Source organism: Hyperolius riggenbachi, chromosome 12 (assembly GCF_040937935.1).
Source record: "Hyperolius riggenbachi isolate aHypRig1 chromosome 12, aHypRig1.pri, whole genome shotgun sequence".
Classification (NCBI taxonomy): domain Eukaryota; kingdom Metazoa; phylum Chordata; class Amphibia; order Anura; family Hyperoliidae; genus Hyperolius; species Hyperolius riggenbachi.
In genome coordinates, this window is record NC_090657.1 from 194,896,120 (window position 1) to 194,924,033 (window position 27,914).

Here is a 27,914-nt window from a genome sequence, read left to right on the forward strand (position 1 = left end):
TGCTTCTCCTCTGGCAAGTGTAAACAGAGCATAAAACTACCTGCCTAATATTATATAGGTCTGCCCTGTATTATTCTTAATTGCATTTATAGAGCGGGGGGCACTAAAGAGTGATTGACAGTAAGATTGCATAATCAAGCTAGAAACACTAGGGAGGGGGGCCCTGCTAGAGGCTTACAATCTAAAGGGTGGGGTGGAGACAATAGGTGCATCTGTTGAGAGGGTGTCTAACAGAACGTATTATGGTGCTGGTGTGGGGGGGTATGCGAGCATGAAAAGGTGAGTCTTGAAAGCTTGTTTGAAGGTATTAAAGGTGGGGGCGAGTCTGATGGCTGGGGGAGCGAGTTCCAGAGAGTGAGGGCAGCCTTAGTGAAGTCCTGCAATCATGCATGGGAGCGAGATATGCATGGTGTGACTAGGTGCAAGTCATTGGAGGCGGGCTGGTATGTGCCTGTGGACCAGATCAGAGATGTAGGTCGGGCAGGTCTTGTGCAATGATTTGTAGGCCAAGCACAGGATTTTGAAATTGATCCTAAAGCTGATGGGGAGCCAGTGTAGGGCTTTACAGAGCGGAGTCGTAGAGGCGCTGCGATGTCGCATTCATTACCAATTGAAGTGGGGCAGTACGGTTAGAGAGGAAGCCAGACAAAAGAGAATTGCAGTAGTCTAGGCGGGACATGACAAGGGTGTGGATAAGGAGTTTAGTGGTGTCAGGGGACAGGTAGGAGCGGATCTTGGAGATGTTGCGGAGGTGGAAGTTGCAGGATCGGGCAATACCTTGGATGCGGGGTGTAAAGGAAAGTGCGGAGTCCAGGTTAACACCTAGAAAGCGGGCTTGGGAAGTAGGGCGGATGGTAGTATTTTCGATAGTGATGTGCAGATCTGGGAGGGGTGCAGCTGAGTGGGGTGGGAATTTTAGAAGCTCAGTCTTGTCCAAATTAAGCTTCAGGAACCTGGCGGCTATCTAGGAGGAAAGGATGTGAGGCACACGGAGACTTTGTCCATGGTAGAGGAGGAGAGATCTGGGGTTTGGAGGTATATCTGGGTGTCATCGGCATACAGGTGATAATTGAAGCCCATGGAGGAGATAATTTTGCCAATTGAGGCAGGATAGAGTGAGAACAGTAGTGGTCCTAGGACGGAACCTTGAGGAACACCTACTGAGAGGGGTGTAGGAATGGATGAAAACAGCTTTTGACCTGTGGAGACAAGGACTCCATAAGACTTCTGAGGACATTCTGTAGTATCTGACATCAAAAACATCTGACATAAAAAAATTTGCCACACGTCCATTACGGTAAGATCAACCCTCCTAAGGACCGTATTTCATTTACAGCACATCTCACAGACGTTAGATCGGATTGAGATCTGTGGTATATGGAGAGCCAAGGTAATGCAAAATATTAGAATTATCTAGAACCAAGATGTTATCAGCTGTCCCTTTAGGTCCCTTGTTAGGTATGTAGTATGTCAGAGGAAAAGGACATACACCACTATTCATCAGGTCAGGCCAACTTCTTCCACTGCTCCATGGTTTGGTTCTGACACTCAGGCCCCTTTCACATGGGAGATTGAACTTGTGTGGCAGTGCAGATTCCCAGCTGCCTGCCATGCTGTTCAAATGCAATTTGAATGCAGCTGAATGTTTGTAACATTCAGATGCGATTCCATGGGAGGACCCCCTCTTCACTGCTGCTACCGAAGGCCAACAAGCACCTGGCTGGTGCACAGGAGCAGCTGACAGGCAATGAATTCACAGCCTTCAGCCTGTGAAAAAAGGCCTCAGGCGGCTACTGTAGGCTTTTTCAGCGTTGGGCAGTGCTTAGCAAGGACCCTCTAAATGGTCTCCTGCTCCATACACAACAAGCCACTAAGTCCTGTGTTCTGGCACCTTTTTCTCAATGAGATGCAGATTATTTCAACTTGCCTGTAGATTTCATGCAAATTATGTGCAGCTTAAAATTTGAAAAATAGTTTTCAGTAGTGAAGGTCATGTCTAAGAGAACTCATGGAAGAGCATGTGATTTGTTTGATCAGCTGATAGATTTGCAAAGCTCTGATTTGCTGTGTTCACATCCTGCTTTAGCACATGATCATGATTAGCAAATCAGAGACTTACATATCTGACCAAACTAAATCACGTTTCTCCGTGAAAACACGCTTCACTACTTTTCAGCAGGTAACAAATATGAACAGTTGGATTTCAAGCTGTATATGATTTGCAAGAAATCGGCTAGTAACATGAAAGTATTTGCATCTTGTTGACCATCAATTTTTAATATTCTGTGCTACAGTAGTTCATCCGTGGGATCAGATCGGACAGGTTAGCTTTTGTTTCATTAATGCATTAATGAACCTTGAATGCCCATTATACTTTTGCCGTTCTTCCTTGGACTACATTTGGTAGGTACAATACATACCAGGGCTGTGGAGTCGGTACAAAAATCTTCCGACTCCAACTCCTTAGTTTCTGAAACCACGACTCCAACTCCGGGTGCCCAAATTTGCCCCGACTCCAACTCCACAGCCCTGCCTAGAACACCCCACGACAGCTGCCATTTTGCACATACTCTGACCTGTCGTCTAACCATCATCATTTTGGCCCTTCCCAGAGTTCAGATCCTTATGCTTGCACATTTTTCCTGCTTCCAACTGATCAACCCTCAGTTCTGTTTCAGATGGGCAGCCACCTGCTCACTGCACCTGAGGAGCTTCCAAGCGCTAGCAAGTCCTTGGTATGGGCAATGAGGTGGCCTTTATTCCCATGCACATTTGAGAATGGCGCAGCCACACTCAAACATCATGAGGAGGTTTTCAGCTGCAGTGCAGTTTGCCAACACCTGACGTGCAGTTACATGCAATAAAGAGGAACTTATTGGCCAGACTGGATTCTGAAATGCGCAACAAGTGTGAAGTTCAGCCATCCATGTAAAAGAGGCTCCAAGATTTGACTGTTACACTTGTTACCTGTTACAACCCTCCCCTTAATTCCGTTGGGACAAGGACGTTACAGTTACATCCTCTGAGTGGCTGCCCGCTGGTGAAAGGACATAACTAACATCCTTGAAGTCCCGCCACGATCGCACACACCCGAGAGGGGAAATTAAGCTGTCATGAGACAGCTGCCATCTCCCATCACTGATCCGGAGCTATGGCGATTGGCTCGGATCGTAGTGATCACTGAAGCAGCTGCGGCGGAAGGAAGGAAGAGGACCTGGGCTCACCTCTCCTGATATTCCTCCAGCGATCGTCGCTTCCCCTCCTCTCTGCCCAGCATCCAACCTTGCACTGCCTTTAGTGTCGGGTCCAGTCTTGATGACATCATCAAGCTGGGACCCGGAACTTAGCAGCTGTGAGAGGCTGGATGCCAGGCAGAGCTGCTCATCGATTGAGCTGGAGAGGTGAGTAATGTCCAATGCCTAAACTGGGGACACCCATGCTTAGCCATCTATACTGGGGATACTTATGCCTGGCTATCTAAAAGGGGGACCTATACATTTTGGTTAAAATGAGACTTTAACCAAGGATTGAACTTCATTACAATCAGTAGCTACAATCAGTAGCTGATACCCCCTTTGCTACAAGAAATATTTTCCTCAAATAGATCAGGGGGGTGTGTATGGCCGATACTGTGAAGCAGGTTGTTTTAGTGCACGTTGCTTACCGCTGGGCACCAAAACCAGGCCCTCCATAGCAGCAATGTAATGCTGCATGGGGCGTAAGGGTAATTTGAGGCTCCAGTGGTTGCCGAACCACAAATTACATCTTTCAACAAGTTGCACAAGTCAGAGCTGGAACAGTATTTAACACCGCCGAGGAGTTTCGTGGCAGCAGAGAGAGCCGTCATTCCTCTCTCCCGGCACCCAACTCCCCAGCGACGCGTACATACGTATGCTGATATTGTGATGAAACCCCTCCCATAGTGTGATGTCATGACCAATGTCCTGACAGTTGGTTGTCTGCAAGCCTCATTGCATTGTGCAAAACAACGGCTGTTTCCAACTGCCAAGTTTAAATAGTAAAGTTGGGTCAGCACCACCAAATGTAATTATAGCTCTTTTATTGTATCCAAAGACAGCAGTGACAGATGCTGTTTCAGGCTAACAAGCCCTTTTTCGAACTGCTTGTCAAAAAGTCTCTTTTTGACAAGCAGTTTAAAAAAGGGCTTGTTAGCCTAATACAACGTCTGTCACTGCTGTCTTTGGACACAAAGAGCTATAATTACATTTGGTGGTGCCGACCCATCTTTACTATTTATGCTGTTGGGCCCTAGAGACACTGGGTCTGGGGTCTTAGCACACCACTTTTTGCTCCGGTGCTCCTTGCCTTGCTTCTTATCCAACTGCCAAGTATACAGTATCAACCTCTGAGCAGGCAGGGGCTCACAAGTATTTACAAGTGGCTAACCACCGTAATTCGTGATTTAAATGAGGCTTAATTGCCTCAGCTGTGCGGGGGGGGGGGGGGGGGGGGAATAAGAGGTTATTTACCCATAAGTCGTGGTATAGTGTGCGCTCCAAATACCTTGCATGCGTCCTATTGGTCACGTTGCAAGCCTCACTCTGCGCACTTCCTCCTTCATGCCAGAGGGAGGAAGTGCGCCACGGTGAGGCATGCAACGCGTCCAACAGGACGCGTGGAAGGTATTTGGAGCACACACTATACCACGACTTATGTGTAAATAACCCCTTATTTCCCTGCCGCACACCTAAAGCGATTAAAGGGAACCAGAGATGCCGGCCACAGAAAAAGAAAAAAAGATTTCATACATACCTGTGGCTTCTTCCAGCCCCATAAGCCTGGATCGCTCCCACGCCGCCATCCTCCGCTTCCTGGATCGGCCGGTACCGGGTCCCGTCACTTCCGGCGGATGCGGCCAATTGTCCGCATGAGCAGGGGCTCCCTCCATACCCTTACGCGAGCGGCTGTGCAGTATGCAGCCGCACGCGTAAGGGTATGCCGGGAGCCCCTGTGATGCGGACAATTGGCCGCGTGCTGCCGCCGACTGGCCGAAACTACGGGACCCGGAACTGGCTGATACAGGAAGCGGAGGACGGCGGCGTGGGAGCGATCCGTGCGTATGGGGCTGGAGGAAGCCCCAGGTATGTATAACTTCTTTTTGCTGGCGTCTCTGGTTCCCTTTAAGCTTCATTTAAATCACGAATTCGAGTGGTTAGCCCAGGCATGGGCAAACTTTGCCCTCCAGCTGTTAAGGAACTATAAGTCCCACAATGCATTGCAGGAGTCTGACAGCCACAGTCATGACTCATAAAGGGAAATGAATTGTGGGACTTGTAGTTCCATAACAGCTGGAGGGCCGAGTTTGCCCATGCCTGGGTTAGCCACTCGTAAATACTTGTGAGCCCATGCCTGCCTCTGAGCATACTGAGCAACTCTTAGTAATGAACATTCCGTACATATCACCTGACAGGACTAAAGAAGTCACCACGAGTGATACATTTCAGAATGTAAATCAGGGTGAGGAAAGATTTTACAGTGGGCAAGCACTGACTAAATTTATAAATGAATATTGAAAAAATAAGCAGTTTTTATTCATTATGGTACTTTCACTACAGTTCCCTTTTTGCAATAATAAGACATTCAGTTCTATTCACTTCACCTGTCTGTAGTTTTAGGCTTGGTTTACATTGAATGCACTACGGCATCACCATATATGGTCCCAGCAAAGCGCATAGGTCGCTGCGCACAATGCAGCGATGAAAACATTTTAAGTGCGCAACTAATCCATTGGCATTACACTGAGAATGGCACAGAATGTAACTGACAATGGAAACGCTGGCACAAAGCCATTCAGCTGAAATTTCAGGAACTAGTCTACTTTAGGGGACCCAGCTGGAATCCTCATAGGAAACAGTTGTCCAGTCACAGTACCCTCTACAGCACAAAGCATGGTGATTGGTTGGATAGTGTAGGTGTAGTTTACTACAACCTATTGGACACCTATCAGTTCGAAATGATGCCATCCACTCAATCACGCTAACTGGGGGCTGCATTTCCAACACTCGCACCTAGCGCTACCAAGCAACTGACAGGTGCACGAGTGCAGCCGAGGGGTGGTGAATTCACCACCTCCAGCCTTCCATAAAAAAGGAGGCCTAAATATTGTAGCTGATATGTGTACAAGGAACAAGAAGGTAGTTCATTCCACCAGTTCCCACCCATATATGAAATAGGATTGCCGGGTGGAACCAAGACAAATCTGTTTGAATCATAGACACAAAGATGGACCTTTATATACACGCAATGTTTATATACATACATACATATTCTATGATACACTTCTAAGGATTAAAGTATAGCAGGCCTGACAGCTGCATACACAATGACAATTTGTAAACAAACACTGGAAAATACCACAAGGAGACAATACAAAGGGCTTCCCTCTGAAGCCCCCAGCACTGGAAAGGAGCAGCAATCTGTGTGTTGTCAGTGGTATGTCTGCCGCTTAGCTCAGCCTGTATTGTGCTCACATTCCCCAGCAGCACCACACCTGCAGGGCTACGCACAGTTTGTGTCACTGGGCAGAGGGACAGAGTGTCTGTAACACACACCACAGAACCTGTCACTGACCAGCATGGATCTCCAGCTACCCAAGCCAGCTTACCCTCTTTTGTGTTTGCTGTCCATTCGCTTTTTCTGCCTGACAGGTTGCAGAGGGATATTATCCGTCATCTTGGCTGCTGGGAGGCTGTGGGTGTTTCTGGGAATAGAGAGGCTGCAGGAGGAAGGTGGGGCCTGTGCTGTCCTCAGTTTCCTGCTCTCTCTCTTTCTCTCCTATTCTTCCAGCCTGGCATATAACAGGGGCTGGACTGCTGGGGGAGTGGGCCTGCCCTGTCTCCTTCATTCATAGACAATACAGTGGCTGCACCTTTCCTGGCTCCTCCCTGACCTGCACTGGCTGAGAGAACCTGTCATCAATCAGTTTCTTCACTTGAAACGATAATATTGCTGAGAAATAACTGCTGTATATAACGGTGGTCATTGGTGGGTTGATATTAATGGCTGATTTTTTTAATGAACCCATCAAACCCAAGTGATCTAAAGTTGAGTATTAAACTTACACTTTTTTTTTGTTTGCAGGAACCAGAATTAAGGTGCCTACAGTACACAAATCCAATTTTGATTGGCCAATCATTAGCCAATTTTACCACTTTCATGAGAGCTTACCTACACAATCTGTTTATAGTATTAAGAAGCTGTTGACCATCATACTATGTGGAGGTGGTAAAATTGATCTGTGATTGACCAATCATAATTGAAAGTGTGTACCAACTTTTAAGGGATACAGGAGGCAAAAAAAGGAGAAAAAAACACTTCTTCTAACCCCTAGCAATCTAAATGTTCAGCCGGATCCACACTATGGGCTTGATTCACAAAAGAGTGCTTACTGTTAGCACGGGCGTTTTCGCGCAAATTTTCACGCGAAACTATAACGTTTTCACGCGCAAACACAAATTTTCCCGCGAAATCGATATCGTGCGATATGTTATCGTTTTGCGCGAAAATTCGAGATCGCGCGCAATGCGAAAATTCGCGCGAAAACGGCCGTGCTAACAGTTTGCAGAACTCTTTTGTGAATCAAGCCCTATAAGCGCTGTTGTGAGCGTTTGCGTTTGATTAGCGCTTGCTGAGCGCTTTTTAAAAAATCCCTCCAATTCACTTTCATTAAAAGCAGTCAAAATTGCGTCTAATCATTGCAATCGAGTACATTTTTCGCGTACACGATCGTGGTAATCGCATCGATTTGTACCGCTATTTTAATGAAAGTGAATGGGAGCTATTCTTTTAAAAAGCGCTCAGCAAGCGCGAATCAAACACAAGCTCTCACAAAGTGGATCCGGGCTTTCAGTGCCGAAGGTCCTCCATGTTCGGGCCTGCCGCTGTTCCCTAAAACCGCAACCCGCAGCTGGGTCGTGGTGTTATGCGCATGCGTGTTCAGGCTGCACGCCTCTTGTGATTGCTTGCGCAGTTCACAAAGACTTGCACTATACAAGCGCAGAGAGCTGCCGGCCATTGGAGTGTGATCAAGGGAGGCGCACAGCTCCCTTGCGCATGCGCAGAAGACCATGACCCAGGCGAGGGTTGCAGTCTTATGGAGGGGACAGTGGCAGCCTAGAGGACGGTTGAACTTTGTCGCTGGAATGGTTAGACTGCTAGGGGCTGGAGGAAGTCCCAGGTGAGATGGGTCTCTTTGCTTTTTTACCTCATGTATCCTTGTGCGTACACACACAGTGTTCTCCCCAGGCTCTTTTAGCTGGGTGCTCCACCTGGCTAGTTTTGATGAGCCACACATTTGTTATCTGCTCACCTCCTCCTCTGCTGTAAGCAGAGAAGCACCTGCCCTGCATTTTCCCTGGTGTTTACCATGTCAGCACACGTATGGGCAAAGCCCCGCCTCCTTTGCCCTAGTAGGACGTCCCTAGATATTAAATAGCGTAGACTAGCCCCATGCCATCATTCTCTTTTTTGTCCTCGCCTCCAGTAGGTTCCTTGGATATTCCCTTACCTCCGCAGTGTGCGGGTGCCAGCAGTTTTAGGGCTTCTGCTGAGGTCCATACTCTGGGTAGCTAAATGCTCCAATAGGCTATGGAGTCCCTCTCTAGTACTCTCAGGGACGTATATTTTTAAAAATCTGCGGCTCTCTTGTATACCTAAAGGGTATTGAGCTTTCCACGCAGCATGCTATGCAGCATGTCCCGCAGCCTGTTCCCTTAGCGCAGTGGTCCTCAAACTAAGGCCCGCGGGCCGAATGTGGCCCCCTGAGGCTTTTTTACTGGCCCCCCACACAAAAAAAAGGAATTATAGATACAGTCAGTCAGCTACATCTTTAAATATTGGTGGTCCGCATATAGAATGAAGCCAGAAAGCAGTAATTTGCTGCTTTCCAATCAAATTCCACATCAGGCGACACTGTTGTCCAATTGGACTGCAGGTTGTCACCTGGGTATGCTTCATTGTCTGGCCCGCCAAGACTTCTACATCATTTTATGTATGTTCCGGCCCCCCAGCAGTCTGACGTATGTTGACCCGGCCCTCGACCCAAAACGTTTGGGGACCCCTGCCTTAGCGTCTCCCCGTAGCGTGCCCTTTGTGTTTTGGCTGTTCAGGCTGTTTGTGCTCTCTCCTACCTGGGTTTGTGTGTGAGGGAAACGTTCTCGGATGTTTTCCGGCAGGAGGAGGTAGTGAGTGGCTGGGCGTCCTCCCGTTGGCAAGTTCTGTCAGTCTGTGAGTGTTCTCGCGCGCGCGAGAGCTTCCTGTTTGTCGGCTTGTGGGTGGAAGTGCTTGACGGCCATCTTGGTTGTGGGCGAGCGGTGCGATTTTCAAATTTCCTCTGGGGGAGGTATATAAGGGGATGTTCCTTCCGCCTGGCGGCGTTCTTTGCTGTTCGGAGGGGTGTGCAGGCTGCCTGGGACTGGTGGTAGGTTTGTTTCCTACTTGCTGTTTCATATGAATGTCTATTAGGTGTACCTATGTAGGTATTTATATAGGTATATATATTCGACTTACAGCAGATGGTAATTCCAATATTGCTCTGTTTCAGCTGCTATAATGGGGAGGAGGTCAGGAGAGTACTCTGGCTCGGATTCGGGCTCAGCATTAAATAGGTAAGGGTGGTGAGTATAAAATGTATTGATCAAAAGCCTGAAGATTTCTTAAAGCTACAGCAACACTTATACGCTTCTGTCTATTTGACAGGAGCGAGAGGAAGAAATCAGAGTCAAAGCGTTCAGGTGCTTCGGGGCAGAGTGATCGGTCTTCTTACAAAGTTTCTCAAGATAAGAAGGAAGTAAAGAGTTGTAAGAGTCATCCAAAATCTCCCTCGAGAAGTCGGTCAAGGAGTCGATCCTATTCTCGATCCAGATCTAGGTCTCCGGAGCATGGGGGACCTGTGTCATCCTTAGAGGCGTCTGTTCCAGGAAATCAAGCTGCTTTACAACTTCCTGAGGATGTGCCTAGTGTTCCCGTTCCAGTTAGACCAAACAAAGATGATTGTTGGATTTGCGGCAGAATGTCGCTCCCTAATAAAAAAGTGTGTGAACTTTGTCATATGGACATTGCGAGAGAGGACAGAGAGGTGTCATCACTAATAAGACAGGTGGTCAAAGATACAGTTTCTGAATTATCTTCAAAACAGCGTTCTCCTCAGCCAGGCCCCTCCAGGAAAGCAGGGGTAGTAGAGGATTCTTTTAGCTCTGATTCTGAATCTGAGGATGGAGGATTCGATTTTTCTCTGGTTCCTACCTTTGTTTCGAGGGTTAAGGAAGCTATTGAATGGGATGATGAGGCCTCTTCACCAGTAATCAAGAAAAAGAGATACTATAAGAGTTTGAATAAAATTAAGATTGCTTTTCCACTGATGGAGGAAATCAGGGAGATGATTAACCTCCCCGGCGTTCTATTGAGATCGCCAGGGCGGCTGCGGGAGGGTTTTTTTTTAATAAAAAAAAAAACTATTTCATGCAGCCAACTGAAAGTTGGCTGCATGAAAGCCCACTAGAGGGCGCTCCGGAGGCGTTCTTCCGATCGCCTCCGGCGCCCAGAATAAACAAGGAAGGCCGCAATGAGCGGCCTTCCTTGTTTTGCTTAGATCGTCGCCATAGCGACGAGCGGAGTGACGTCATGGACGTCAGCCGATGTCCTGACGTCAGCCGCCTCCGATCCAGCCCTTAGCGCTGGCCGGAACTTTTTGTTACGGCTACGCTGGGCTCAGGCGGCTGGGGGGACCCTCTTTCGCCGCTGCTCGCGGCGGATCGCCGCAGAGCGGCAGCGATCAGGCAGCACACGCGGCTGGCAAAGTGCCGGCTGCGTGTGCTGCTTTTTATTTGAAGAGAATCGGCCCAGCAGGGCCTGAGCGGCAGCCTCCGGCGGTGATGGACGAGCGCTCAGGAGGTTAAAGAAGAATGGGATAAGACGGTTAAAAAACCTTCATTTAAGAATAAGCTCCAAAAAATGTACCCATTGGAATTGGAGGATGAGGCCTTAATCCAGACCAGTCCGGTAGTGGATGCATCCTTAATGAGAATGGTCAGGAATGTGACTTTACCTCTTGAGAATTCTGTTCTGTTCAGGGATGTTTTAGATCGTCAGATCGATCAAGATTTAAGAAGGTCTTACCTGGCTTCGGGGGAGGCTGCAAGGGTAGCAATCACCTTAACCTCAGTAGCAAAGGCGCTGAAAGTTTGGATTGAAAATATTCAGAGAGGAGTTAAGTCTGGTGCAAATGTGGAGGATATTTCAATTGCCCTTGAGGAATTGGATCTTGCTTCAGAGTTCGTCGGAGCTGCCAGTGTGGATTCATTAAGGTCTACTGCAAGGTCTATGCTCTATTCAGTCATGGCCAGGAGAGCGCTCTGGCTTAAGCCTTGGGCGGCGGACCCATCTTCTAAACAGACCTGGGCTAAAATCCCCTTTGATGGCAAGAACTTGTTTGGGCTCAAAATGGACGCAGCCATCTCCCGGGTTACTGGGGGTAAATCAGGTCTGTTACCCCAGGACAGAAAGTTCAGGAAGCAAAAGTATCCTCAGGTGAGAAAGCAGGCTTATGGTAGATTTTCTGAGTCAAGAGCATACCGTCCAAGGAAGGAATTCAGAAGAAATTGGCGGAATCCTCAACAGAATCCAAAGTCTGGGAGGCAGAAGAGCTCTCTGCCTGCGGGGGATTCCAGCAAGTCTTTTTGAAGTGAGGCCCGTTCACGATATACCGGTGGGGGCAAGACTGACCCATTTCAGGGATATCTGGACGGGGAACCTACGGAACCGTTGGATAATAGCCACAATTTCAGAAGGCCATCGTTGGGACTTTATGAAGTGTCCTGTTCTTCTGGTGTTCAAGTCTACAAGAATTCCAAATTCAGTGGAGAAAAGGCTGGTTTTGGTGGACTATGTGTCAGACCTGTTGAAGAAGAAAGCAGTGTGTCAAGTTCCTCCTTCAGAAAGAGGCTTGGGCTTTTACTCACAGATGTTTCTGGTAAAGAAAGTCGAGAGAGCTGAGGCCAGTGTTGGACTTAAAACGGCTGAACAAGTTTGTTCGGGCGCCAAAATTCAAGATGGAAACTCTCACTTCAATCGTTATGTCCATACAGCCAGGAGACTGGATGTGTTCAATAGATCTGAAGGACGCGTATTTCCATGTACCAGTTCATCAGTCGATGCAAAAGTATCTTCGCTTTGCGATAGGTCATCTTCACCTTCAGTTTGTCTGCCTTCCTTTTGGCCTCGCTACGTCTCCGCACACTTTTTCGAAGGTTTTGCTCGCCATGATTTCGTTCGCTCGGTTACAGGAAATACGCGTCCTTCACTATTTGGACGACATCATTCTCCTCGCCTCCTCACAGTCAGCTCTGTTGGAACATCAAAAATTGTTAGTCAAGATCCTTCAAGATTTCGGATGGATAGTAAATCCCAAAAAGAGCCAGTTGATTCCCGCCCAAAGAATGCTTTTCTTGGGAGCAATTCTGGATACAGTGCAGAATTTTATCTCTCTGCCAGAGGAGAAGAAAAATTCTCTAAAGCTTTTGTTGACAGAGCTTCTCAGACACCATTGGTTGACGGCCAGAAAGTGTCTTTCAGTGATCGGAGTAATGTCTTCTATGATACCAATGGTATCTTGGGCACATTGGAATCTTGGTCAGTTTCAGATCAATTTCCTGAAGCAGTGGGACAAGGAGGACCTGTTGCAAGCAATTCTACTTCCCTACAATGTGAAGAAATCTCTCAGATGGTGGCTGAATCACGACAACCTGAGTCAGTTCAGGCCGTTGCAACAACCAGACTGGGCCATAGTGACAACAGATGCCAGTCAGTCAGGTTGGGGAGCTGTCCATCACGACTTATATGTTCAAGGCACTTGGAGTCATCGCATGGAAGTAGTTTCGAACATCCTAGAGTTGAGAGCAGTTTATCTGGCACTGAAACATTTCCTGCCATTTCTGAGAGGGAAACCAGTGTTAGTAAGAGTGGACAATGTCTCGGCCATTTCATACCTGAGGAAACAAGGGGGAACTCACAGTCGGTCGCTGATGAAAGAAATGTCCCAGATTATGGAGCTGGCCCAAAGCAATTTTCTGGATCTGTCGGCAGTGTACCTCCCGGGATCTTAGAATCTGCAGGCGGATTACCTGTCAAGGAACTATGTAGACAACAACGAGTGGTCTCTGCACCCGAGAGCTTTCCAACAGTTAGTACGGAGGTGGGGTATGCCACAGATCGACTTATTTGCCTCAGCAAAGAACAACAAGGTACCTCTCTACTTCTCGAGAGTTCCGGACCGGAAAGAATTGGGTACGAATGCCTTAACTCAAGTGTGGTGTTTCAAGAAGGCGTATGCCTTTCCCCCAACCCCTTTGATTTTCAAGTTTCTTCAGAAGCTGAGATACCTCGAATTAACGGTGTTAGCAGTAATACCATGGTGGCCGGCGAGGCCTTGGTTTCCCCTGTTATTACAGATGAGTACACAGGATCTCATTCCCCTTCTGAATCTGCCCGATCTATTGTCACAGGGACTGCTGTTTCATCAGAACCCTCGCTCTCTACATCTAATGGGGTGGAATTTGAGAGGGCTAGGCTGCTAGCGGAAGGTTGCTCCTCTGAGGTGGTGTCCACACTTTTAACCACCCTGGCGTTCTATTAAGATCGCCAGGGCAGCTGCGGGAGGGTTTTTTTTTTAATAAAAAAAAACTTTTTTATGCAGCCAACTGAAAGTTGGCTGCATGAAAGCCCACCAGAGGGCGCTCCTAACCCGTATTTCTGATCGCCTCCGGCGATCCGCAGTAACAAGGAAGGCCGCAATGAGCGGCCTACCTTGTTTCGTTTTGCTCGTTGCCATGGCGACGAGCGGAGTGACGTCATGGACGTCAGCCGACGTCCTGACGTCAGCCACCTCCGATCCAGCCCTCAGCGCTGGCCGGAACTGTTTGTTCCGGCTGCGCAGGGCTCGGGCGGCTGGGGAGACCCTCTTTCGCCGCTGCACGCGGCGGATCGCCGCGCTGCGGCGGCGATCAGGCAGCACACGCGGCTGGCAAAGTGCCGGCTGCGTGTGCTGCTTTTTACAGGGAGCAAATCGGCCCAGCAGGGCCTGAGCGGCAGCCACCGGCGGTAATGGACGAGCTGAGCTCGTCCATACCGCTAAGGTGGTTAAAGGCTAAGAGACCATCAACAATGGCTTCCTATGACAGAGTATGGAGGAAATTTAAAGATTTTTCCATTCAGCAGAACTTTAATGTTAATAACTTTAGTGTATGCAATTTGCTGGATTTCTTGCAGAAGGGACTGGAGATGTCTCTGGCACATTCCACTTTGAAGAGGCAAGTCTCAGCAATCTCCTCAATCTCAGGAGTGGCGTGGGCGGAAAAGCCCTTGATTAAACAGTTTTTTAGAGCAGCAATTAAGCTGAGGCCACCAGTCAAGCCAAGATTCCCCAAATGGGACCTTCCGTTAGTCCTAGATGTTATGACATTTTCTTCAGAGTGGCAGAATCATTCTGCTTCATTACAAAATTTGACGTATAAGACAGCATTCCTGGTCGCAATTACATCTGGACGAAGGATGTCTGAACTGCAAGCCTTATCATGTAAAGAACCCTTTTTAGTGTTCTATGATGACAGATTAGTACTTTACCCTGTGCAGTCTTTTCTACCAAAAGTAGCCTCAGTCACTCACATGAATCAGGAGTGGACTCTTCCAAGCTTTAGATTGCAGGAAAATCCGGAGTCTTTGCATCCCTTGGATATTCCTTCTGTAGTTAAGGCATACTTGGAGGCAACCAAGGGTTTCCGGGACTCGGATCGCCTTTTCGTAGTCCCTTCTGGCTACAGGAAGGGAAAGGCGGCTACTACAAGAACTATTGCAAATTGGGTTGTGAGCTTGATCCAAAAGACGTATAAGGCTAAAGGCTTGGAGCCTCCGCAGGACATTATTGCCCACTCTACGAGGAGCATGTCCTCCTCATGGGCAGCCTACAGTAAAGTGTCTTTATTAACTGTATGCAAGGCAGCCAATTGGGCCTCTAATCATACTTTTCTTAAGCATTATTGTATTGATTTTGCAGCTCTTTCTTCTGTTAATTTTGGGAAAGCCATTATTTCCTCTGTTGTCAATAATGCCGTTTAATGATGTATTGTGTTCTTTTGTGAATTAAATTGAGTGATTAGCAGCATACCCGCCCAGGTTTTTTTTCTAGTTAATGCCCATACGTGTGCTGACATGGTAAACACCAGGGAATTTGGAAAACTGTATACTTACCTTCGGTAGTTTTCCTTTCCTGGTGTTTTCCATGTCAGCATACGGGCCCGCCCTATGCTGTCGGCTCGTACTAGTTACTAAGAATGATGGCATGGGGCTAGTCTACGCTATTTAATATCTAGGGACGTCCTACTAGGGCAAAGGTTTTGCCCATACGTGTGCTGACATGGAAAACACCAGGAAAGGAAAACTACCGAAGGTAAGTATACAGTTTTCCAAAATCTTATCTCTCCCCACCCGGCTATTTTTTTATGCCACCCAACTGGAAAAACAATCTGGGTAGAACACTGACACATCCAATTTTTATAGGCCAATTTTAACACTGTCATGAAGTATGAGGGCTTACCTACACAATCGCAGTCTTCAAAAGCTGTTGGCTCTCATTCCATATGAAGGTGGTAAAATCGACCAGTGATTGGCCAATCAGTTATGTTTACTGAAACTTCGAATGGGCTGAATTGGAAAATTGCACAAAGATGATCCGATTCAGAAAGCAAGGAACCTGGAGTGGGAGACCTATGAAGGCTGCCATGTTTATTTCTTTTTGAACAATACCAGTTGCCTGTCAGTCCTGATCTTTCTGGTCAGCAGTGTCTGAATTACACACCTGAAACTGCATGCATGTAAAAAGGGCGCCTGAATATTTGGGCGCAGAGCGAAGCCGTAAAACGGCTCACCCTACTGTGGCAAATTTCCCGGCGGCGTTAATTACTATTCCTCCTCCAAGGCGATGTACAGTGGGGGTAAGATGCAATACGGCTTCCAGCTGCTGCTGGTGGCCCAATTATGCTGTTTTATCATAATTTGGGCTTTGCCCAAATTACTTTCTAAGCACCACCATAGCTATAATTCACACTACGGTCTATGGTGGCGCCCAAATGTCCTTGGCTGTAAGGCGCCCTTTTTACCTGGCTCGCCTGAAACAAGCATGCAGCAAATCTTGAGAGATTTTTGTAAGAAACATCTGATCAGCATTTTTGTTCAGGGTCTATGGCTAAAAGTATTAAAGGCAGTGGATCAGCAGGATAGCCAGTGTATTAGTTAAAAGGAAATAAATATGTCAGCCTCCATATGTCTCTTACCTCAAGTTCCCTTTCAAAGCCTGGTTAGTTTCATGCAAAATGTATGGTCAGCCCTACTAAGGTCCCGTTCACACTTAAAAAGTGTTTTGTGCTGGTGATTTTACTGCACTTAGCACGGTAAAATCACTGTACACTTCTGCAATTCAGAGCGATCGCGATCAGCGCTTTATTAAGCACTCTACCGCGATCTCTCCAGAATCGCAGCAAAAAAAATGCTGCAGGTAATGTGTTTTGCAATCGGCGCCAATCGCAGCAGTGAGATCACTGCCATAGGTTAGAACAGCACTAGCGCTTTAAAAAGCGATATCGCTTTGGCGATTAGCGGGAATCACCCGCTAATCGCCCTAGTGTGAATGGGCTCTTATTCTGGAAATTGTAGTTCAAAAAGACTTTAGGCAGAAAGCACACTCACAGCCATTTTGCTACATACGGGAAAACCAGCTCTACTGTACTTATGATTAAAGTTTTTTTTTGTGGGGGAGGGGTGTTCTCCTTTTTGTTTTTGTTTTCTGTAGCAAAGAATCAGACAGCCGCAATGCAATAGACATAGCTTGAAAGGAGCCTAAACAGAAACAAATATGTCAGCCTTCCCTCTCACATTAGGTGTCATTTAACCTACTAGTATGTTTTTTGGATGTGGGAAGTAACCAGAGACCCATACAAACTCCATGAGGATAGTGTACATGTTGTCTCTTTTCTCGCCCCTCTATGAGTCCTTTTTTAAGCCTTCTGTGAGCGCTTTGTGATTTGAAAAGCTATTGCTTATGTAATGCTATGTGTGTGATCCCACTTGATAGACGTGATTTAAAAAAAATCCCCTATAGCATTACATTATCAAGAGCTTTTCAAACCACAAGTGATTACAAAAGCGCTGCTAGTGGGTCCCAGGCCTTAGGATTTGCATCTCAAAAAATACCGTGGTATGACAGTACCACAGTATTACACAATTATTCGGAACTGGTTTCCCCCCCCCCCCGTACATTATATAATGTTCTCCCCCCCCCCCCCCCACACACACACACACACACACTGGTAGCCAGATGCACCTCACTCCCTCAGCATACATATGATTAAGCCGCAGAATTAAGCCGAAAAACTCCTCACCCTGCACCTGCAAAAGTCCTGGTGGCGTTGAATACTATGTAATTCAGCGTACAGCTATTGCTGGCGGCTGAATGACAGTGTTTTTATAGTAATTTGTACACATCTTACTCACTGAGCGCCAATATAGCCGTAATTTCTATTGCAGTCTATGGCAGTGCCAGCTGTGCCCAAATCTCCCGGCGTTGTTTTCACAGCGATCCTCTCCATCAACCCCCTGTATAGGTGCCCCCAGTATAGGTAGCCAGGCATAGGTGCCCCCAGTATAGGAGGCTAAGCATAGGTGACTTGGTTTAGGTAGCCAGGAATAGGTACCCCAGTATAAGTAGCCAGAAGCAGATGTCCTCAGTATAGGTAGCCAAAAATAGGTGTCCCCGTATGGAAGCCAGCTAAAGGTGCCCCAGTATAGGTAGCCAGGCATAGGTGCCCCAATATAGGTAGCTAGGAATAGGAGCCCCAGTATAAGTAGCCAGGAATAGGTATCCGCAGTATAGGTAGCCAGGTATAGGTGCCGCAGTATAGGTAGCCAGGCATAGGTGCCCCAGTATAGGTAGCCAGGAATAGGAGCCCCAGTATAAGTAGCCAGGAATAGGTGTCCGCAGTATAGGTAGCCAGGCATAGGTTCCCCAGTATAGGTAGCCAGGCATAGGTGTCCCAGTATAGGTAATCAGAAATTAGTGCCCTCAGTATTTGTAGCCAAGAATACATGTCGCAATCTAGGTAGCCAGGAATAGGTGCCAGCAGTATACGTAGCCAGGAATAGGTGTCCCCAAATTAGGTACCTGAGAACAGGTGCCCCCGTATGGTAGCCAGGTATAGGTGCCCCCAGTATAGGTAGCCAGGAATAGGCGCCCCCAGTATAGGTAGCTAGCTATAGGTGCCCCCTGTATAGGTAGCCAGGGATAGGTGCCACCAGTATATATAGCCAGGTGAAGGGGGCGCAGTGGCAGGCGCATGAACAGCGGCAGGGGTAATCAGATACTCACAGTGCCGGGATCCATCGCCACATGTACTTCTTACTTCTTCCTGTTCCTGCGTTCCATCTCACTGTACAGATGGAACGCAGAAACAGGAAGTAGTACTGTAAATAGTACATGTGGTGACCGAATTCTGGGAAGGTATCTGATTACCCCCGCCGCTGATCGTGCCCCTGTTGCTGTGCCCCCCGTCACTGTGCCCCCCACGGAAACTGGTAATAGAGAATTGTGCATGGTATGATTAACATGCACAATCAAACCACGGCATACCGTATCAACCCTAACTCCAACTCCTCAGTTTATGAAACCACCGACTCCAGGTACACAAAATTGCTCCAACTTCAAGACTCCTTAGTCTAACACTTACCATGGCTGTAGAGTGGGTGCAAAAATAATCCAACTCCTCTGTTTATGAAACCACCAAGTCTGATTCCAGGTACCCACAAATTGCTCCGATTCCACAGCCCTAACTGCAAGACAAGTGGGATAGTTTAAAAGGAAATAAATATGGTCTTCTCCATATCCCTCTCACTTCAGGTGACCTTTGAGTCTATAATAAATAAACAATTCATAAATACATAAAATTACATAAATAAATAAAAATTAGGATAATAAAATCAATTTTTACACAAAAATGTAAACATGTCCAGATAGTTGCAGTGACAGCAGGACAAGTGCCAGGTCACTGTGTAATTGCACATGGCAATGCAAATAGTGTAAACAAGTCCTTACTCACTTATATTCTTTCTCTCCCTAAGCCCTTCCCTCCCTTACACTCAATCCGGTTATTGTCCATTTTGAAGATTTAAAAGGTCACATTGATAATGAAAATTGAGTACTGTATTGTAGAGACCTGCATAGGCATAATTTGTAAAACCTGCGCTTTTACGAAACCTTCCACTCGACCTCAACTTTGCTTACCACTAACTTTCCATGCAGCTTGCTGAGGGAGCAGGAAGAGGCTTGACCAAGAAGAGAAGCCAGGCGCCCCAAGCCAAAGAGAGGATCCAAGTGCATGCACTGTTCATAATGACTTCTAACTGTACGTGCGCGGTATGATCCCAGCCACATGAGAGCTATCGAGGTGGAGGTGATACACGGCCAGAACAGCGCAAGCTTTGAAGGGCACGGCAAGCCGTGGACTTTAAGCTGACAGCAGCACAATGGAGGGAACCTGGAGGACACCAAGGGACCTCAAAAGCCCCAGGTAAGTTCCTCACTGGGACCTTCTAAAAGTTTGTGTACGCCCATTGCGTATGCCCGCACTGGTTAGACGCAAGTATGGCTGCGCCTGCACAGGAGCTGATTGTGTCTTAAAAAGCATTCCTGAAGGTGAAAAAAAGCAATAGTTTGATATTTACCTCAGTAGAGGGATGCTTTTGGATAACTCATAGGCTTCCCCCATCCCTCTTGACCTCTCCATTCCAGCACTGCAACTCTCTTACTTGCATCTAAGCCGGACGGGGAAATGTGGCCTATTCCATACAATAGCATGGCATCCAGATTGCATGTCGGCGCAATGCTGGATGCATGCTGCAGTTTGCCGCAGCATGCATCCAAATCCCTATAGCTGTGAATGGCGCAGCTATATGGATTAAAATGCGTACTCGCATCTCTGCAACTGTCAGTGTGCATCTCATAAGATGCACACAGGGATGCAAATAAGGCCTCTTTCACATCATACGCGCTTCCGTACGCATTTGGAAGCGTGTATGATGTGCGACATGCAAGAACGGCAGAAGGGCATAGACAGCCCTTCTGCGTTCACATCATATGCACTGTGCAGCAGTACGATGCGCTATGATGAGCTTGCGTACTGCTGCATGCATTCTTCCTGCAAGCGCAGAGCTGACCCATTCACTGTAATGAAAGGGATCAGCAGAGCAGTGGCGCAGATGGCATGCGATCGTACGTGTTGCGTTCCGATTGCAGGGCCATCTGCGTAATGCTGGATACACACGGTGCGTTCCCGCACTCGATGCGCACGTTGATTCGCGTCGACTAGATTATTTCTTAGCGCATTTCGATGATTGTTAGGTCAATTTACATGTAAAGTATGCCAAATCAACCTAAAGATCCATCGAAACGCGAATCGGACATGTCGGAAATAATCGAGTCGACGCGAATCGACGTGTGTATCCAGCATTAGATGTGAATGAGGACTAAACATCTGAATACCTGCAGCCGTGCCATGCATGCAGAGAATGGCGCTGTCATGCAATCTGGCTGCCATGCATGCAGAGAATGGCGCTGTCATGCGATCTGGCTGCCATGTTATTGTACGGAATGGTCAGCCTTTCCCCATGTGGCTCCAATGCGGGGAAATGCTACATAGAAACAGCTCTAAAAACCAGGAAGGAGGGATTTCTTGATTTTTTTAATTATTTTTCTTATTCCTAAAGTGGAGCTCATGCTGGAAAACCATGGCTGCTATACATAAAGCTGTGTGGATGGAATCCTCCTCACTCTCAGCATACAGAACAGCAGCAGAATACCTTAGCAGTTAGCATCGCTACTACAGTCTCTCCTCCTCCTCCTCCTCACGGTAAGCACCGCGCTATCAGAAGCACACCAGCAGAGGTCTCGTCCCATCACTCTGAAGCAATCAGCCAATGAAGAAGAGACAGAATAGAAACTATGCGGAGCCCGCGTAAAGCTGAGGGAAGCAGTCAGTGCACGTAGAGGCCCCGCCCCTCCCCTCAGCGTCAGTCAGCCAATAGAAAAAGAGAATGCAGAGCCCACACAAAGCCCTGCGGTATGCAGCAATCAGGGCACCGCCCCTTTCACTTAGGGTCAGTCAGCTATTAGAAAGAGATAGCAACTAGCAAGTGCAGTCTGGGTAAAGTCTGTGGTAAGCAGTCAGTGACAGAAGGCAGGGGACTGTGAGGTAGCGGCAGGCCGGGCGGTCATTTTCCTTCTAGTTCTGCAGAGGCGCGGCCGTCATGTCTTTAGTCAGAAGTAACAGTCATGAGGTGTTTGATATACTCGGCTGGTGAACAGCCACGTCATGGCTGCCCTGACAACGAGGAGAGCCAAATGTCAGAGCTGTTTGTAAGGTAAATCACATTCACTTTCATAAGCTAGTCACTTCATGTAAAGAGTGGTACTTTAGATAAGGACAGAAACAGGAAAAACTACTGAATTCCCTTGTCTATATTTATACTGTAGTTCCCAGTTCATGACACTCCAGCGCTGCCCAGCCCAGCGTTTCCAAAAATAAGTCATTTTACACTCTGACAAAATAGTTGATGTGAATTACACCTTCAAGGCAAGTTCACAGAAGCTGTTAGAATGAAATTAATCTGCGCTGAAAAGCATATAAGTGAGACAGCTGGTCACTAACTGTCCAATTTCTATCGAAAAATAGTTTGAGCGATCAGAAATTCTGATCAGAAGTGAAATATTGTAATATATATCGTTCACTACACCATGAACAAACCAATCTTTGCTTCCTATATCACAACCAACAAGAAAATCCAAATTTTGGTTTGACAAAAATTCATTCGGACGACATTTTTTTCACTCGTTCATAATCGATTGTGTCCACCAATGGAGATTATTTACAACCAATCCGATCAGAATTTCTGATCGCCGAACAATTTTTCGCTAGAAATTGTACCGTTAGTGGCCACCTTGAGGCTGGGTGCACACATAACGGAGCGTGAAAGGTCGCGTTTTCTGTCATGTGCTGGGTTTTTTTTAGTGCTTTTGCATTTTTTTTCATTATATGCGTTTTGCGCATTTTCGGTTCGCATATACAAAACACATTCGTATGTATTTTAAATACGTTTTTACAATGTGTGTTTATGCAAATCACTAGGAAGACAACAGGAAGCGGAAATACATCTCAAAACTATATATATATATATATATATATATATATATATATATTTTTTTTTTTAAGAAAAACCCATACAAACCCATTGACTTTCATTATGTGCGTTTTTGATGCGTTTTTCAATATTATGCAGCAAAACCATATGCGTTTTCTACATGCGTTTTTTTTCATGCAGGCCATAGACTTCCATTATCGGCAAAAACGCAGCGTTTTCCGCAACACTTGCATTTCTGCTAAGTGTGCACCTAGCCTCAATAAAGAGGAACTGTGACCAATAATTGAACTTTATCCCAATATACAGTACCCCCATTCCCACAAGAAACCTTTACCTTCTCTTGAATAGATCATCAGGGAAGTCTGTATGGTTGATATTGTGTAGGAGGCTACAGTGTGATGTCGGGAATTGGTTCCTGACATCATACTGCGGGAGCCTTGTTGTATTGTGGGAAATAACTGCTGATTCCAACTGCCAAGCAACCAGTACCTCACTCTGTGCATATGTAAAGTGGGATGCAAAAGTTTGGGCAACGTTGTTAATCGTAATGAGTTTCCTGTATAAATCATTGGTTGTTACGATAAAAAATGTCAGTTAAATATATCATATAGGAGACACACACAGTAATATTTGAGAAATGAAATTTATTGGATTTACAGAAAGTGTGCAATGATTGTTTAAACAAAATTAGGCAGGTGCATGAATTTGGGCACCACAAAAAAGAAACAAAATCAATACAGGTAGTCCCCGGTTTACGAACGCCTGACTTACGAACGACCCGCCGATACGAACGCCCGCCGTGATGACGTCACGCCGCCGGGGACTACCGTTTCTGCTGCCGCTTTTAATGCAGAGTAGGCGCAGCGGAAGGTAGATAGAGGACATCTCACCTGTTCCGCGGCGGTAGAAGGTCCCATCGTGCTGCCCGAAAGCTGCGTGGCCTGTCCTACTTCTTCGTCCACTGTTCCCCGGCGGCTTCTTATGTGTCGCATAATGACGCAATCATGAATAGCCCCCCTAGTGACGGCGCCTCCAAATGCGTCATTATGCGACGCATGTGAAGCCGCCGGGAGGACAGTGGACGGAGCGAGAGGACGGGCCGCGCAGCTTCCGGGCAGCACGATGGGACCTTCTACCGCCATGGGACAGGTGAGATGTCCTCTATCTACCTTCCGCTGCGCCTACTCTGCATTAAAAACGGGGTCAAAGTTGGCTGTCCTGACTTAAGGACAGATTCAGGTTAAGAACGAGCCGACAGTCCCTATCTCGTTCGTTAACCGAGGACTACCTATATTTAGTAGATCCTCCTTTTGCAGAAATTACAGCCTCTAAACGCTTCCTGTGGGTTCCAATGAGAGTCTGGATTCTGGTTGAAGGTATTTTGGACCATTCCTCTTTACAAAACATCTCTAGTTCATTCAGGTTTAAAGAGAACCCGAGGTGTGTTTAAAGAATATTATCTGCATACAGAGGCTGGATCTGCCTATACAGCCCAGCCTCTGTTGCTATCCCAAACCCCACTAAGGTCCCCCTGCACTCTGCAATCCCTCATAAATCACAGCCGTGCTGTGAGGCTGTGTTTACATCTGTAGTGTCAGTCTCAGCTGCTCCCCTGCCTCCTGCATAGCTCCGGTCCCTGCCCCCGTCCCTTCCCTCCAATCAGCAGGGAGGGAAGGGATGCAGGCGGGGACTGGAGTTCTGCAGGAGGCGGGGAGAGCAGCAGACTGACACTGTAGAGATAAACACAGCCAGCTCTGACAAGCTGTTTGTCAGCAGCGCTGGCTGTGATTTATGAGGGATTGCAGAGTGGAGGGGGACCTTAGGGGGGTTTGGGATAGCAACAGAGGCTGGGCTGTATAGGCAGATCCAGCCTCTGTATGCAGATAATATTCTTCAAACCCACCTCGGGTTCTCTTTAATGGCTTCCGAGCATGGAAAGCTCTCTTTAAAGAAAATCTGTAATGAAAAAACCTCCCGTGGGGGGTACTCACCTTGGGGGAGGGGGGGAAGCCTCCGGATTGTATCGAGGCTTTCCCCGTCCTCCTCGGTCCCCGTCTCCGTCCTCCTGGAGCGGCGGCGATGTAAATATCTACCTCCTTGGCTCCAGCGCAGGCGCAGTATCCGCTCTCTGCATGGAGATAGGCGAAAATAGCCAATCTCCGTCGGGCCGCTCTACTGCGCAGGCGCGAGTCTCCTTATTGATGAATGACAAACATTACAAGTTAATAGCAAATCTATGACACAGGTGTTAGGATTGGCACTCGTACCATTTGTCTGCCTAAGGCCTAGTGCAAACTAAAAACCTCTAGCAGATCTGCAAAACGCTAGAGGTTTTTGAAGCAGATTTCAGAGCGATTCTAGGCATGTTTAGAGAGGTTCTCTAAACATGCCTAGCATTTTTTGGAGCGTTTTTGTGTAGCAGATTTCAAATATTGTTACAGTAAAGCTGTTGCTGAACAGCTACTGTTACAAATAAGCCTGGAAAACCGCTGTGATCTAGCATTTTTCAGAGCTGTTTTCTGCTTTCCTATACTTTAACATTGAGGCAGAAACGCCTCAGAAATCTAAAAAATGCTGCAGCCCCCGAGTTTGCGTTTGTGAAAAAAACGAACCGCTCTGGTGTGCACCAGCCCTTTCATTTTCATTAGCCAAGCTGTTTTCCCCCTGCAAGCGTTTTAAAAACGCTCCAGAAGCGCTCTGGTGTGCACCAGCCCTAACTGTTCCCTGATGTTCTGACAAAATCTGCCATAGGCACTGCTTGTTGCCAGCTGATCAATGTTGTTTATTTCCTACTAAAAGAAATTGCCTATGTAAGATCCTGTAAGGGCCCCATTGTTGGAACCCCTTAACATGACGTTACTGTGCTTGGTTGTGCATACCCTCCTGCACTATACCGCAGTCTACATCATGACGATTCCTGATTGTATTTACTGTTGAATTTTTTCAATTAACTTTTCTACTATAAAAAAAAAAAAAAAAAAAGGCTGGAGGTGGGTATTCCACTCTCAGTTGAAGAAACAGGGGGTCTGTCAGTCGGGGTGCACACACATGGAGGAGCATATCTACTCATGCGTTATTTCCCAGGAACTGTGTTTTTGTCCACTAGCTTTCTTTCCCTCAAAACTAGACATCAAGTTTGTGTCACTTTAGTTACCCACATTCTATACCAGATACCAGGGCATCATCGTCCCTATGCATCACGCACTAGATGCCGCCAGGGTATATGTATATATTTGATTATTTTTGTGTCAGCTTACATATAATCACTGCTAGCCACTAGTTTTTTTTTCTTTATTCATTCTCATTTATGTATGTTTTATGTGTTTTTTTGTGTGTTTTTTTTATTTGAGCATAAAAGCCTTGCCACAGTGGATCATGTCTTACCACACAGGGGTTTTAGTTTTGTATTCTCATTACAATTAGCTTTGTGTGCTAGTGTCTCGATACATCAGATTGGGTCTAATGCACTAAAGTAGTGGTTCTCAACCTTTTTAGCATGTGTACCCCTTTGTGAGTGATCCCTAAGCAAATGTACCCCCTACCGGAAAAAGCGGTGCGCGAAGCGAAACAGTGGGCGTGGCAATTACATTATGTGGGTAGAGCCAAATACTAGCCCCAGTATAGATAGCCAGGTATTGCCCCAGTGTAGATAGCCAGGTAGTGCCCCAGTGTAGATAGCCAGGTAGTGCCCCAGTACAGATAGCCAGTTAGTGCCCCAGTATAGATAGCCAGTTAGTGCCCCAGTACAGATAGCCAGGTAGTGCCCCAGTATAGATAGCCAGGTGGTGCCCCAGTATAGATAGCCAGTTAGTGCCCCAGTATAGATAGCCAGTTAGTGCCCCAGTACAGATAGCCAGGTAGTGCCCCAGTACAGATAGCCAGCTAGTGCCCCAGTATAGATAGCCAGGTAGTGCCCCAGTATAGATAGCCAGGTAGTGCCCCAGTATAGATAGCCAGGTAGTGCCCCAGTATGGATAGCCAGGTAGTGCCCCAGTGTAGATAGCCAGTGTGTGCCCCAGTACAGATATCCAGGTAATGCTCCAGTACAGATAGCCAGCTAGTGCACCAGTATAGATAGCCAGGTAGTGCCCCAGTATGGATAGCCAGGTAGTGCCCCAGTGTAGATAGCCAGTGTGTGCCCCAGTACAGATATCCAGGTAATGCTCCAGTACAGATAGCCAGCTAGTGCACCAGTATAGATAGCCAGGTAGTGCCCCAGTGTAGATAGCCAGGTGGTGCCCCAGTATAGATAGCCAGGTAGTGCCCCAGTATGGATAGCCAGGTAGTGCCCCAGTGTAGATAGCCAGGTAGTGCCCCAGTGTAGATAGCCAGGTAGTGCCCCAGTATAGATAGCCAGGTGGTGCCCCAGTGTAGATAGCCAGGTAGTGCCCCAGTGTAGATAGCCAGGTAGTGCCCCAGCATAGATAGCCAGGTAGTGCCCCCGTGTAGATAGCCAGGTAGTGTCCCAGTATAGATAGCCAGTTAGTGCCCCAGTATAGATAGCCACGTAGTGCCCCAGTATAGATAGCCAGGTGGTGCCCCAGTATGGATAGCCAGCTAGTGCCCCAGTGTAGATAGCCAGGTAGTGCCCCAGCGTAGATAGCCAGGTAGTGTCCCAGTACAGATAGCCAGCTAGTGTCCCAGTACAGATAGCCAGTTAGTGCCCCAGTATAGATAGCCACGTAGTGCCCCAGTGTAGATAGCCAGGTAGTGCCCCAGTACAGATAGCCAGCTAGTGTCCCAGTACAGATAGCCAGTTAGTGCCCCAGTATAGATAGCCAGGTAGTGCCCTAGTATAGATAGCCAGGTAGTGCCCCAGCGTAGATAGCTAGGTAGTGCCCCAGTATAGATAGCCAGGTAGTGTCCCAGCGTAGATAGCCAGGTGGTGCCCCAGTATAGATAGCCAGGTAGTGCCCCAGTACAGATAGCCAGCTAGTGTCCCAGTACAGATAGCCAGTTAGTGCCCCAGTACAGATAGCCAGGTAGTGCCCCAGTATGGATAGCCAGTTAGTGCCCCAGTATAGATAGCCAGGTAGTGCCCCAGTGTAGATAGCCAGGTAGTGCCCCAGCGTAGATAGCCAGGTAGTGCCCCAGTGTAAATAGCCAGTTAGTGCCCCAGTACAGATAGCCAGTTAGTGTCCCAGTATAGATAGCCAGGTAGTACCCCAGTATAGATAGCCAGCTAGTGTCCTAGTACAGATAGCCAGGTAGTGCCCCAGTGTAGATAGCTTGGTAGTGCCCCAGTGTAGATAGCCAGTGAGTGCCCCAGTGTAGATAGCCAGTTAGTGCCCCAGTATAGATAGCCAGGTAGTGCCCCAGTGTAGATAGCTAGGTAGTGCCCCAGTGTAGATAGCCAGTTAGTGCCCCAGTACAGATAGCCAGTTAGTGCCCCAGTATAGATAGCCAGGTAGTGCCCCAGTATAGATAGCCAGGTAGTGCCCCAGTATAGATAGCCAGATAGTGCCCCAGTATAGATAGCCAGGTAGTGCCCCAGTATAGATAGCCAGGTAGTGCCCCAGTATAGATAGCCAGGTAGTGCTCCAGTATGGATAGCCAGGTAGTGCCCCAGTGTAGATAGCCAGTTAGTGCCCCAGTACAGATATCCAGGTAATGCCCCAGTACAGATAGCCAATTAGTGCCCCAGTATAGATAGCCAGGTA

General features: G+C 47.4%; 1 protein-coding gene and 1 long non-coding RNA gene across 2 annotated transcripts in view; one reads left to right on the top strand and one right to left on the bottom strand.

Annotated features, from left to right (window-relative positions):
* ATP9A (ATPase phospholipid transporting 9A (putative)) overlaps nt 1–6,772 on the bottom strand; it is a 206,475-nt gene extending 199,703 nt beyond the window's left edge. The window contains exon 1 of the mRNA XM_068262423.1: nt 6,626–6,772. Coding sequence (XP_068118524.1) covers nt 6,626–6,693 — 68 coding nt within the window. The 5' untranslated portion in view covers nt 6,694–6,772. The remainder of the gene's footprint in view (nt 1–6,625) is intronic.
* A 14,454-nt stretch (nt 6,773–21,226) lies between these two features.
* LOC137542393 (uncharacterized) overlaps nt 21,227–27,914 on the top strand; it is a 319,706-nt gene continuing 313,018 nt past the window's right edge. Inside the window, exon 1 of the long non-coding RNA XR_011025417.1 lies at nt 21,227–21,477. This is a non-coding gene — a long non-coding RNA (uncharacterized lncRNA). The remainder of the gene's footprint in view (nt 21,478–27,914) is intronic.